Source organism: Ixodes scapularis, unplaced genomic scaffold, assembly GCF_016920785.2.
Source record: "Ixodes scapularis isolate PalLabHiFi unplaced genomic scaffold, ASM1692078v2 PGA_scaffold0__279_contigs__length_252992795, whole genome shotgun sequence".
Lineage (NCBI taxonomy): Eukaryota > Metazoa > Arthropoda > Arachnida > Ixodida > Ixodidae > Ixodes > Ixodes scapularis.
Window position 1 is genome coordinate 11,565,089 of NW_024609835.1, and position 14,043 is coordinate 11,579,131.

The 14,043-nt window shown below is 42.2% G+C and overlaps 1 protein-coding gene across 1 annotated transcript in view; it reads left to right on the top strand.

Annotated features, from left to right (window-relative positions):
- LOC120846874 (cytochrome P450 3A24-like) overlaps nucleotides 1–13,775 on the top strand; it is a 65,718-nt gene extending 51,943 nt beyond the window's left edge. Inside the window, exons 8-13 of the mRNA XM_040503978.2 lie at nucleotides 3,016–3,163; nucleotides 6,017–6,177; nucleotides 12,514–12,605; nucleotides 12,696–12,839; nucleotides 13,416–13,578; nucleotides 13,663–13,775. Coding sequence (XP_040359912.2) covers nucleotides 3,016–3,163; nucleotides 6,017–6,177; nucleotides 12,514–12,605; nucleotides 12,696–12,839; nucleotides 13,416–13,578; nucleotides 13,663–13,743 — 789 coding nt within the window. The 3' untranslated portion in view covers nucleotides 13,744–13,775. The remainder of the gene's footprint in view (nucleotides 1–3,015; nucleotides 3,164–6,016; nucleotides 6,178–12,513; nucleotides 12,606–12,695; nucleotides 12,840–13,415; nucleotides 13,579–13,662) is intronic.
- The last annotated feature ends 268 nt before the right edge of the window (nucleotides 13,776–14,043 follow it).

The following is a 14,043-nucleotide window of genomic DNA, read 5'->3' on the forward strand; positions in this document are numbered from 1 at the left end:
AATGGCACAAATAAGTACTTCATGGCGGTTCCCGGACATTTCATTGAACGCCGTTTCGTCGAACACCGTTTCATCGAAAAAATGGACGTTTCATCGAACGCCGTTTCATCGAAAGCCGTTTCATCGAATTGCTGACGGCCGTTTCATCGAATGTCTTTTATATAAAAAATGTGAAAGATGCTCTTTTATGCACGGATCGAGTGCATTTTCGTGTCATTCTCCCATTTCATCTTCAGGTTTTTTGATGTCCAAACTTGTAGCTGATGCAATTTATTTTGATGCAAGTAACCCATGAGGATATTTGTACCCATTTTTATGTTTGTTTCGCACATTGTGCGTATCTGTTCACCCCTTCTGTATTACTCGATGAGCCTTGAGGGTGTTGTAACAAATGAATAAAAAGTCGCACTCCCGGTAAGAGCGCACTCCAACTCATGGAGGCCAGAAGACACTTAGGTTTTGTGCAGGCGCAACAACTTAAGCCATGTGAGCCTCCTAGCCTCTCATGTCTTGCTATTGATACTTTTTTACTGCCCGAAGCTTGCAGTAGCTAAAGCTGAGGTGCTATTTATAAAACTACAACGAAAAATTTTTTTTTTTTTTTTTAGTTTTAAGATTTAATGAAGTCAAAAGTAAGTACGTCACTTCAAATGTTATTTTAAAACTTTAAGGGGGTCATGTGTTCGTGCGACAGCCATTCGCCGTTTCAAATGATGAGCAATTGCTCTCAAAAAGTCCCCCACAGCCATGCTCCGTCGGTTCTCATAAAAAAGGCGGACCTTCCCATTTCTTGCCGCTATGGCCTTCTTCTGGCGAGGAGGCTCTTGGGAACTCAGCATCGCGTCCAGCTTGTCTTCCGTCAGTTGATGTTCTGCGGCGATGCAAGCCAAATACTTCCAGAACCCCGGATGGGCACCTCCGACCAGCTTCAGGAAGCGGGAATGTCACCCTGGCGTTCGATAAAACGGCCTTCGATGAAACGGCTTCGATGAAACGGTGTTCGATGAAACGGCGTTCGATGAAACGGCATTCGATGAAACGGCTTCGATGAAACGGCGTTCGACGAAACGGCGTTCGATGAAATGTCCGGTCCCACTTCATGGCGTTTATAGCGTATAGTTTGTTTCTTATGTCAAAGTACAGTCGAAGACTGAAACGGCCACTAAGACACACATACTAAAAGCGCCAATCTAGGGGCATTCGCTGCGCTCGATTGTTTCAGCGGCTTTAGCCGACCAAAGCGCGTGTACAATTCGACCTGTGCAATGTCGCACTTTCATTCTGTTTCATCGGTTCTATTCGGGAGTTTTCGTCGATCGTTTTGGCCGTCCCGCAACGCCCTCCGCAACCGGCTAGCTAGCCGAAACTCGACAGCGAAGGCCGTCGGCGCGCAGGCGCAGCAGCGGCTTCTTCGTTCAGGAGGCGGAAACGCGGTCTGCGAAAACTCCTTATCCGGAGGGCTTGCGGTGACGTCATAAGGACGCCGATCTCTGATTGGCTTTGATTGGAAGGATAGTGGACAGACCTCAGTGTTCGAGGCCTCGAGGTCTGCCCACTATTGGTTTCGATATCAGCCCAGAAGAGCTGGACGTTTTGACCGATTCACAACCCCTGTGCAAGAAGCAGACGAAATGGCGCTTCGACTCGTAGCGTCGCCTGCGTCCCGACAGCTCATCGCTTTCATTTTCAGACGATGTCGGAGATGTTCGGGGCTCGAGAGAAAAATGTTGGAAATAGTTGGCCACTGTAGTAAGACAGAACCAGTGTTTCACTGCAGGCGACTTGAAAATCACGTCTGCTACCTGCCTCCATGCCGTGGTTCCAGTGTACCGTGGCACTTGCGCCGCTTGCGTGAACCTTCACGGCCTTACATCAGCGCCTCAAGCTCCACCGCTTTGCAATGCGGGGTGCTAAGAGCAGCGGCTGACGTGGGGCAGCTTTAGTGCGATGGGCTCGCAAATTGTGCTCAGTCTTAGCATTTTTTGTATTCACTGTAGGTTGACCGCTAATCTTAAAAGGTTGCCGAGAACGAAGGAAAAAAAAAAACGCTTTTCGATATTTGAATAGTTGCGGTAGTCAAGGTAGTTCCCGTGCAGCAGATGATCGAAAGGGCAGCGAACTTGACTCTACCTTGGTGCGAACGCCGCTAAAGCGTGGTGTTCCTTTTAAGAGGAAACTAAAGGTTTTAATATTTTTTTGTGGGTGGTTGTTCTTGCAGTTCAGGATAGTTATGTCTCGAGTTCGGTGTTCATAAAGCTTTGTGGGAAGTATTTTATCGGTAAATGTTTTATCCGATATGCTAACTTTCGCCGTCATTTTATGGGGATTATATTTACAGGCTAGATGAACTACCGAGTCTAGAAGATGGAGAGAAACAAAAGCTTTATCTCAACTAAAGCGTTGGGCTATGCTTCATTTTTCAACATTTTCTGTAACACCCATTGTAAATGGAACTTACTCTGACTTGAGTCTTATTTCTAATAAGAATTAAAGCTGCGTGTTCCTTTTGCGTCCTTTCTATATTTACTAGAAAAGGTAATAAGTAACATAACTCAGTACCAAAGAGAGGCCCTTAATCATTATCAGATATGAACTCGTATAGCGATGCGATCCCATTTTCAAGTGACGTGCTAACAGATGGTGCCATCTGCTCCAAAAATGTCAGCGACTGCTCCGATCCTGTATTTTGCCTGCTGCAAAAGGTTAAATGCCGCTCCCATCGCTGAAGATGTAACGTAGGGAAACCAGTAGTAGGAGTGCGTCATGGTTTCCCAACAAGCTTAGGTTTTTAAACCAGATACCAATGAAACAGGACACAAGACGCAGTATTTTCTTCAGCTTCGACCAAATTTTTTCGTGTCTTCTTTGCTATTTTTAAACCCGATTAGTGCGTGTGTATATATTTTAACCTCCAATGTCTCGCAATACACTTTTTTCGTTTTTTTTTTCATTGCGTTTTGAGAAAGTGAGTAGAGATAGTCCACTTTTATTTCTTTTTCATTTCCCCTTTCTTAGCGACGGGAGGATTTCCTGCAACTTATGATGGATACGCGAGAAGGAGCCATTGCAGCTACAGATGAAATAACCAGATCAGCTGACGAGAAGCTCTTCAACCTTGACTCCGAGATTAAGACGGAGACTTCGTTTGCTGGAAGAGTTAAAGGTCTGCGTTTATTCCTTGTTCTAGAATACATGCCGCTTAAGTTTTGTCGATCAGAATATTTGATAAAATATTTGAATAAAATGTTTTCCCATTTTATTTTTTAGGTTTTCATAAATTGTTATTTTGACCGCACATGTTTTTTGTTTTCTTTTGTTTCTTTATCGAGGGACATTTTTATATTTACTGATCCCGTTAATTTGTGCCTGTACTTTTCGCTTTGTTGGTGCTTGCTTTACTTTCATGTTTTCCTTTTGTTGTGTATTCAGTTTTGCTCCCAAATTCATGTCATCAGCATTCTCCCGTGATATTTGTTTATCCCAAAAATATTTTCCGTCTTCATCGCCTCCTTTTTAGGTTATTTTTGGAGAATGCAAAACATGTTTTTTTCTACATTTTCTATTTCCCTTTCTGTGAGCCGATTGTCTATCTCGCTCTGATCGGTGTGTGTCGAGCTCTGCTTTGAAGGTTCCCTGTTCTGAAAGCGGTCGCACGACCGCTTCTGCTGATCCCTTTGTGTCCCACGCGCCATCCTTTTTCGTTAAGTTTCAGTCAAAGCCGCAAAAAATGCACGATCAGCTACCTGGCAAACTTATACTATTCTGACGATAGGCCTTTTCATCTGAGTAGCTACACGACCGGCGGATAGAGGGCGCTGGCGCACTTACCGCCATTGCGTGGCTTCGATTTGGTTGGCTTCAGTTTCAGCGCGCTCACGGCTCTGTTGGTGTCTTAGTCATTTTCGCGCAATGTTTGGATGCAAATATGCCCGTTGTAGCACACCACCAATGCGACAGCGGTACCGAGTTACTTTTGCAGAGGTTTCGAGTCATAATCGTGGACTTTTTACTAGAACTTTATGATGCGTGTCGTCATGCTCGTCCTTAATTTCGATCAGTTTCGGCGACGAAACTTATGCACCGCAGGGATTTAATTGTCTACGACCGTTCCGCGCTCACCCTAGTTTCCAGAAAAATAAACTAATGAAGAGATGAATGCATAGATGCACAGGAATCAAAAGCAGCTCGATAACCCGATTATATTCTGCTGAAATCCGAAGAACGCGTGAAGTCGCAAGTTAGCTGCTTACCGTTTGATTTTTGCGGACACCAACTTTTTCTAAACCTTAGAGGCTGGAAACGTCTCCTATAATAACGCAGGCAATCTAAGCAGTCATATAATCAATATTGTATAAGTGACAGGCCCGTCAAGTGAAGTTTGACAAGTGTGTTATTTGCGTAAAATTTGCCAAATTAAATTAAAGGACGTCAGAAAAGTCACCCTCGGCAAGTTAGGCTGAATTCGAATGCTAGGCATAATTTCATGAATCTCTGTAGACAGATAATGTTTCGTTGAAACAGATGCGCTTTGTACATTTTGGCGACTCTAGCCACTTAACGCTATCCGGCATTGAAAAAGCTACGCTTGGGTGATTTTCATGCAGACGACTTCTCTTCGCAGTAACATTATTAGGGCCATCAGCACACTCAAACTGTCTGTGCCGTCTTTTCCTTTTTTTTTGGGGGGGGGAGGGGGTTAGTATTAATTTATGCGTTAAAATAATTCAAATAAATTAATTCAATTCTGTCTTAAAAAAATTGTTAAAACACTCGAAGGACTGCTGAAATTGAACCAAACACGATGTGCACTTTCTTTAAGTTCATAAATAAGCAGATCAAGCAAATGCTGATATCGAAAAAAAAAAAACGATTAGGAACGTCTAACATATTTTAGTGTAAACTCACGAACACACAAATCAGCCTGATGTTGACGTTATCATTATTCCTAAAATTAGATAAAGTGCAAGTTACACGTTCGTTACCTATCCCCCAATATTTCCAAAACCAAAAATTTTTAAAGTTTATTTACGGAAGGTCGGCGCTTTCAGAAAATGCACATAGTTGCTCATTTCGCTTATTACTTTTTTTTCCCCCACCTTCCTTAAGACCCTAAATAGGCGATTCGAAATATACATTGCGCTATTTAATCCGAATGTGCCGCCTGATTGAGCGAATTCGGGTTGTCATACGGAATTGGGCTGTCAATCATGATGGCTTACCGCTCATTCACACTGGAAGCGGATCCGCGTTCGCAAAGCGGTTGCGAACGCGGTTGTATAGACGCTTTGCACCACCTGTGCGTGGGCGCCGCCATTACCGACCTTCAGTTTATGTTTCCTCTTATTCTGTTTACATCACTTAATCGTTGCCGCAGTAGGACTTGTTATTGTTATTTTAGATTCTACTGTGTCCTGCTCCACAGCCATAGCCTTATGTGGAAGCTCTTCAACGCCCTCTTTGGCGTCTCAGTATCTCGGTAAGACAAGAGAAGGTCAGCAATGGCGGCTGTAAGCTGGCGCGCATGTAAAGTGTCTATAAAGATGCAGTGCGATTGCACGCGCACTCGATGACATCAAGTGCGCGCGCAATTGCACTGGATCTTTATACAACCGCGTTCGCAACCGCTTTCCGAACGCGGATCCGCTTCCAGTGTGAATGAGCGGTTAGTCATATACGCAATCAATGTGTGCCAGAGATAACGCTGATTCCCTTCCCTCCCCTTTCCTCACACCTGTCTGGTGAAAATAGTCAAAACGTGTAACAAACACATCTGCAGATGTTGTGCGCGAAATGATGGCAAACGACACCGGACTACATTTTACAAAGTAAGGCACCAATCCAACGCCATGGCGGTGAGCTAGGGAGCGACAAGTTGAAGCCACTTTACGGCGGCCACGTCACAAGAGATGGCAGCGCCCATGGGCCAAAGGGAGAAAAGGCCCCTAGTATCGCTGATAGATAACTCTTCGAATGATACTCGTCCTTGCTCATTTGTATTGCTCCTGGACTCTTGCAGCCTTAACCGAAGATGAGGCCATGGCGCAGTGCGTTCTCTTCTTTCTTGCTGGCCAAGATACGACGTCAGGGGTGCTCGCTTTTACTCTCTATCTTCTCAGCCTGCATCCCGAAACACAAGCGAAACTCAGGGAGGAAGCCGATGATTGCTTCAGACAACACGTAAGGCGTCTCATGCATTTCCAGCAGAAATCATGCCTTTCCACTCTCGTGAAGACCAGCGGAGCTCTACTCGATACACTGTGTGCTTCTTCTTCGTCGTCGTCTGTTTTTCGCTCCGTTTCCTACGATGAATTCCCACCAACGCGCCCAACTATCCATTCTTCTATGATAGCTGGAAAGGTTGCCGCCATCTATACGAGCGACGGCGGAAACCTTACCGGTTGTGTGCTTGCCGCCGTCGCTTATAGATGGCGGTAGCTGTCCAGGTAGGTTTGTGTCAACATACACGGACACGATCCTGGGGAACCTAGCTCTTAAATGGGTACTCCGGCGATTTCTTCATGGTCTCCGATTTGCTTGAAATTTTGCTAAGCTCGCCAAACAACATCGCCAAAATAGTATCCCAAATATTAGGTCAAAATAATTTTTTTTACGAAGTTATTGAATTTACAATTTTGGTACTCACCGTGTTTTTCAAACGGAAAGTATCTACTGGCAACAACGAAAAAGTGACGTCAGTGGAAGTGCAGGGGTTCACTCTTTGGACTGTAGAATTTGTTCTCAACTGATTCGAAGCAGTTTCATGGTGTCAAATGAATGCTTTGGAAGCTCGCTCCAGTCCCCGCGCTCCAGCACGGAACAAATGATTGGCATATTCTATTTTTTAGACTGCTCGCCCGACTGGCAAGTTGCCTTCCACTGACGTCACGGCACTGAAAAGTGCGTGTATATTTGAATGTTGGTTTTTGCATAATTTTCATTTGCCGATTTGGCAATAACTATTAGGAATTTCGCGATACTAAATAGCATACCGGAAAGGGTAAAGGCCGGCGAGTAAGAAAATATGGTTAGTTGAGGTAGCTCAAAAAATCGCCGGAGTAACCCTTTAACAGCTCCGCTGTAAAAAAAATCATGTTTCTGATACGTGTTCTAAGATGATGACGCGTCTTCGCCTCTATAACGTGGTCGCTATCATCTCGTCAAATATTTAGTTACTGAATTGTGGTTGTTGTTTACTGTACGTTTTACTTCTACTATTTGCTCTTCCTGAGCTTTCATGACACCGTGTAATGTGTATTCGGTTAATCCTCCAGTATGCCTGCCTAAATAAACAAATGATCCCCAACGAATTTTTTTAAAACTTTTTTTGTTAGTTTTATAAGTATTATTAAAAACACCACACCTATTTTTCTGCGGTGGAACTATTGGGTGAGGATGTAAGATTTATCTAGCATATTTATGCAGAAACGACAGCTTCTATAATAACCTAAATCATGTTCCAGTATTTATGAACGATCACATGTTCTGCTAAGGACTAGTCCGCTCAAGTCCGCAAAATAGTCCGGTAATTTATTCAATTAAAGGTATTAAAGCAACTGTCGGCGCCATTAGTTAAGTTTTTATTCATTCAAAAATAATGTCCATATTTCCTATTTAGTTGACAGTGCAGGGGTGGACAGTGCAGGATGAAAAGAAAAGTTCGCGTAGTAATGCAAATTGTAGAAAGCCAATCTGCAGCGTGTTTGATTTTCATTAAGGGTGTGCGAAGAGCGGTTCAAATCGAATAGCACCGCGTCAGTCATAACCTTCGCAGTGGAAGCGAAGCAACGACAACCGGTTTTCTTAACAGTATTAAAGCTGGTAATGACATTGCGCTCTTCGACTCGAACTGGCATTCGCCCACTATAATAACAGATTTATTTTAATAACCTCACTGAAAGGTAGACGAATTCGGTCAGTCCAGGTGAGTTATACGTTCGGGGGGACATAACATATTGGGCCGATTCTCGCGACAAATGAAATAATTAACTAAAATGTCCGAAGTAACTCGATAATTAGTGGAAATAAACGTACGCTTTCACTTAGAAACTTGCTGAGCGTCATCGAAAAGCACTAAATCAGTCATTTCAGCGAGACTCCAAGCAGGCGCCAACCACGGGGATGCACCAAAGTCGCCCCTCGCGCAACAGGCGCAAAGCGATCGGGGGGAAAGCGCAGATGTATCTACTTGGTGTTTTACCAGCTGGCTGTTCCACGAGTGGGAATATTGGGTGCAACCCCGCGTTCGCCACGTGCTTCAAATGAAATCAAGTGTATTTGTTCCCACATTTTACGTGACAACAGGGACTGGGACAAAAAGCTGCTAAAGAGCAGCTGGACAAGGGTCCTAGCCCCCGTGCAGTTCGCGACAGCTTCAAACACAATTTAACAACTAAAATTTGGACTACAACTACACAGTGTACAGAGACGAGTACAAACCAATGCAAAAACTTGATTTGTACAATACTCAATTTGTTGAAAACGTATAGACGGAAAATACGCAGGCCAGTGAAAGAAAAACTCGACTATTTAAAGCAATGATACAATCGTACATGAAATAATGCATCCTGTTCATAACGAAAAATATAAACAGTATTCAAAAATCGCATAGAAAAGTAAGTTCTTTTAATTCCCTATGTGATAGTGACTCAAAATGTCGACCCTTTCTGTACAAACTATTTAACGTGGTGGACAATCCGAAATGGAGCGTCTGAGGTAATTTGTACGCGTTGGGCGAATCATCCAGGGTTCATTTTGTCTTATAAGTTGCGTAGGATGAGGCGATGTTTTAGGTTGGTTAGTTTAATAAAATGAACATTATTGTGCTGAAGAGCCCTGTGATACGTTGACAGAAGCTTGTAAGGATACAGTTGCTCGACGGTTTTGACATTTAGGGATTTGAATAGTGATTTTGTGGGATGAAGAAATGGAGTTCCTGAAATTGCACGTACGGCCTTCTTTTGCAATAGATGCAACTTATTCGGATTAATTTTTGTTGTGGTGCCCCATATCAGGTTACAGTAATTTAAGTGAGAACAAATTAATGCATTATATATAGTTAATTTTATTCGAGTAGGAAGTAAACATTTAAACTTTGTAAGTAGGCCTACATTTTTAGATAGTTTTGCTTGCACAGAGTCTATGCGTGCATTCCAGCTCCTATCACAAGAAAAAAACACACCCAGAGTTTTAATACAATCTACAAACTCAATTTCTTCATTGTTTATTGTAAGATGAGGTAGATTATTTATTTTCCTATTTTTGGGCCTAAACAAAATAGCTTTGGTCTTTTTACAGTTTAATTTTAATTTGTTGTTAAGCGTCCAGGTGGCGATTTGTTCTAGCACTTCATGCACTGTAGCAATGGAAGTACAAAGATTGTTATGGGAGAAGAAAATTCTTGTATTATCAGCGTAAATTATCAGCTTTACATCATCGCTTTTGGCCATATGCACAATGTCGTTTATGTATAATATAAATAGAAATGGGCCTAAAATGCTACCCTGAAGAACACCCGATTTGATAGAAAGCCTGTCCGAATGAAAATTCAGAAAAGACACGTATTGATTCCTATTTTTTATGTATTATTTTATGAGATCGAATGCTACGCCTCTTATTCCAAAAAATGCTAATTTGCCAAGTAAAATATCATGATCGATGGAATCAAAGGCTTTTGAGTAATCAAGAAAGATGCCCAGTGTCATCTTTCTTTCGTCAAAAGCTTTCACAGTTTGTTCTTTCTGGTTTAATAAAGCCAATTCGGTAGATCGATGTTTACGAAAACCGAATTGCGCATCGGAAATTAAAGCGTGCTTATCAAGATGTGTTATGAGTCTATTGTGTATTAGTTTTTCAAGTGATTTAGAAAAGACAGGAAGGATTGAGATGGGCCTATAGGTATTGATGTCAAGCCTATCACCGCCTTTATGAAGAACACTAATTTTTGACAGCTTCATTCTTAGGGGAAAACAGCCTGTTCCTAATGCGAGGTTGTATATGGATCTTAAATATGGTGCAATAATATCAATGACGTATTTTATAGGTTTTACCTGAATGTTATCGGCGTCGATATAGCTTTTGCTATTTTTAAGATTTATGACGGTCGAGTAGACTTCTGACTCATCCGTGGGGAGTAAGAACATCAATTTCGTATTCGATACTGGCATGAAATCTAGAACTTTGTTTAAGCAGGACGATGACACACCAGAAGTACCAACATTTACAAAGAACTTATTGAAAGCATTTGCCATGTTCACTTCTGTTACTGTAATGGAGTTTATACTTATTTCATGGGGCACGTTTTGATAGGGCTTATGATTCTGTACTGACCGTATCTTCTTCCACATAATGTCAGGGTTCTTAGTTTCTAACGGATCGAAAAGATTATTGAAGTAGTCACGCTTAGCATTTCCTAGCAGACTTGTGAGTTTGTTGCGGTATTTTTTAAAGGTTTCAAGCTTGCTAATCTCTTTTGTTCGTAAAAAATTTTGATATAAATTAGTCTTAACCCGTATCATTGAGAGTAGCTTTGGCGTAACCCAAGGCCTACGTGACTTCTTAGATGCTTTGAAGTTGACAAAAGGAAAATGTCTACTATAAATTGCAGTAAATGTATTGAGGAATAAATTATCTAAGGAATTTGTTGATTTTGTTGAAAAAATATGTTCCCAAGATGTCTTTTCAATTTCTTCTCGAAACCTACGCGATTGATCAGGGGTGATAGACTGAACTTTAATCACTGGAACAGGGTCACTGCGGTTTTTCTGGGAGTGCTCACTGTACAAGCAAAAATAAATGGGAAGATTATCACTGATATCAGTAGAAAGAACACCTGATGATACCACCGATTTTTCATAGTTCGTGATGAACAAATCAAGCATAGAAGATGACGTATTTGTTATTCTTGTAGGATGTGTGATACCATTCGACAACCCATTTGAAGCAATAAGATTTGAGAAAGAGATTTTTTGACCAGAGTTCGAAATCATATCAATGTTGAAGTCACCACCCATAATTACCTTGTAATTGTTATCATTGACATAATTGATCAATGTATCCGCAAAATTAAAAAAAAAAACGGTATGACCGGAGATTTCGGTGGCCTATATACAACGGAGAGCAGCGTATTTTTAAAATGTACAGTTACAACCTCATAAAAATCAGTAATTTAGCAGAACGATTTTAATATCTCACAATTTCTTTCATTTATTACCAACTTAGCAACACCACCGCCTAGCCTATCATTTCTATTTAGGTTGAAATGAGAATATCCCGGAAGCACGAAGTAATCAGTTGAGTCTTGACTGATTTAGTGGTTTTCCATGATGCTCAGCAAGTTTCTGCTTTTTAAAACGTACGTTTATTTCCACTTATTAAAAAGCTAATTAAGAAAGGTTAGTTAATTATTTAATTTATTATGGAAATTAGCCTCCTATAATATGTTCCCCTGGCCGCAATAACTCACCTGCACAAATCGCATTAGTATGCCTTTCACAGATTTTTTTAGGAGCGAAGCTCCTTAGGGTCTAGCCTTGTCCGGCGTCCGTGCTCACATCGATTGCCATCCCATCTGTCTTCGTAAAAAATTGAAAAAAAGGTTTGCGCAGACGACAGGATTCGAACCTGTGCGGGGAGACCCCAATGAATTTCTAGTGCATCGCCTTAACCACTCGGCCACGACTGCGGGACGAGTAGGGGGCTCTGAGATGTGGTAGGAACTCAAGAACTGGGGATGTCATGAATGAGACGTTGCATGTAGCCGCTCAACGTCTATACAGGAGAGGGCGCTGCGGTCAAATGCGTATATAATCGCGTTAAACTTTGCATGCATTGGCTCAACGTTTATAGACGAGACGGCGCTGCGGTAAAATGCTTAACTGCGTATATAACCGCTATCCATACCAAACATTCTCTTTCTGACATGGACCTTCTAGCGCATCCAAGCTGATCCGCTAGAAGAAGCACTGGCTCTGCATTTCACCGACCATAAAGCAGTAATAATGAAGTCGAAACGCAACCCGGAACTCAGCACTACCTATGAGCAATAAATAAAAATCAGCACCATCACCACTACCTATGAACAATAAAAACAGTATCATCAGCAGCACCAGAGCTTCGCCCCAATAAACATCATTCACCACGTAGAGATGAGGCCTCTTTTTAAAAAAATAAACCTGCTTTAGTTAAAATTAGGCCCCCTCTGTAGTTGGCAATGAACAAGTCTCATCGTGTGTACATAGATGAGAATACAAAGATACAGCAGAATATCTTACCATATAGGTTCTGCTTCATTGCAAATTTTATTGAGATGTATCTACATAAAAACTCGTATTAATTTTTAACACCCAATTGGAGTCAAGCAATCAACACCGCATTATGTTTGTTGTTTTGTTAAAACTGGCCACTTGTTTTCTTTTTCGATTGCTGTCAAGTGCCAATTACCGCACAAAATTATGTTCATTTAAGAGAATTCAGGTGGATAAATTACTGTACTGCTTTTTCTTGACCTCTACCAAGGGACCAGAGCCAAGCCTGGATGTCATTTCAAAGCTCAAGTACCTCCATGGGGTTGTGTCAGAATCGCTGAGGATGTTCCCCCCCGGAGCGAGGTACTCGTTTGCTGTTCCCAATCGCATGTTCAGTCGATTCAATATATGCGTGCTTTTGGCCTTCGCGCACGTTCGCCTTCAATGTTTCAGGCTGGAGCGATGTGCGGCTAGCGACTACGTTCTGGGTGAGACCGGAATACAAGTTCCAAAAGGCTGCGTGGTTGCCATACCCGTCTACGCAATGCATCACGACCCGGAGAACTTTCCCGACCCAGAAACTTTTGACCCAAACAGGTGCGTGCAACAAAGTGATCTTTCGTTTATATCTTTTTCTGGTGATATCTTCACTGTATAACGGCAACTCATGGCATCGGAGAAAACATGAACGTACACCTACACTTTAAAAAAAAAAAACCGTGCGACTGCTTTCCCGCACAGCACTCGGAGAGCCAATCGCCGCAACCTACGGAGGCAGCTCAGCGAATGACGATGCCGAAACATATGTTTAGACCGAAAAATGCAGTCTGAGTTATGACATTAAACAATGCAAGCGTGGCGTTTTGCATTGCTTAATGTCACAACTCAGACTGCGTTTTTTGGTCTAAACAGATGTTTCGACATCGTCATTCGCTGAGCAGCCTCCGTAAGTTGCGGTGATTGGCTTTCCGAGTGTTGTGCGGGAAAGTAGACGCACAAATGTTTTTAGAGGGTACTGTTATTCGCAGATTTTATTATGTTAATATTTGCTGAGAACCAGTTGTGTCCAGATTGCACGTGGGTAGAGCGGTACATTTCGGCGATCACTGTGTGATCTAGAATTCTTTACATCGCAGTATTTGAGTCATATTCTTTATGGCATTTTCCCAACAGGTTCAGTGAAGAGAACGTTGACAGTATTCGGCCGTACACCTACCTTCCCTTTGGAGCGGGACCTCGGAACTGCATTGGCAGGAGGTTCGCTCTCGAGGCCGTCAAGTTGTCCCTCCTGCATTCCGTTCACGGTGTCGAATTTGTTCGTACAAAAAACACAAAGGTAAAAACATTTTTTTTTGTTATTTTTTATTGTTTACCACACGCGTAAAATAAAAATAAAAACTTACTTGTATGTTCTTTCCAGGTACCCCTGGAATTTGTCGTTGGATTTGGGGTTTTCAACGCCAAGAATATCACCGTCGGAATCAGGAAGAGGACTACGTGAAACATTTCAAATTTTAAAGGGCAACTCCGCTTCATTTTTAATATTTAGAAAACTATGTAGCCCTCTTCAGTATCATATAGGAAGACCCCATGTCAAATATTACGATCTAATTCCGTCTATATATTTAATAAACTAGCCAGCAAACTTTGAAATCAGCCAAGTCGCCGAATTCTGCCAACTCCAGCGTGCGACGTGAGGTGCAATCGTTAGCGCAGTGAATGCGACGGAGTTGGAGCAGCCAACATTGAGCCACTGCGTCGAAGGCATGACTACGTCATTCTCACGTTTTGTTTGTTTTCA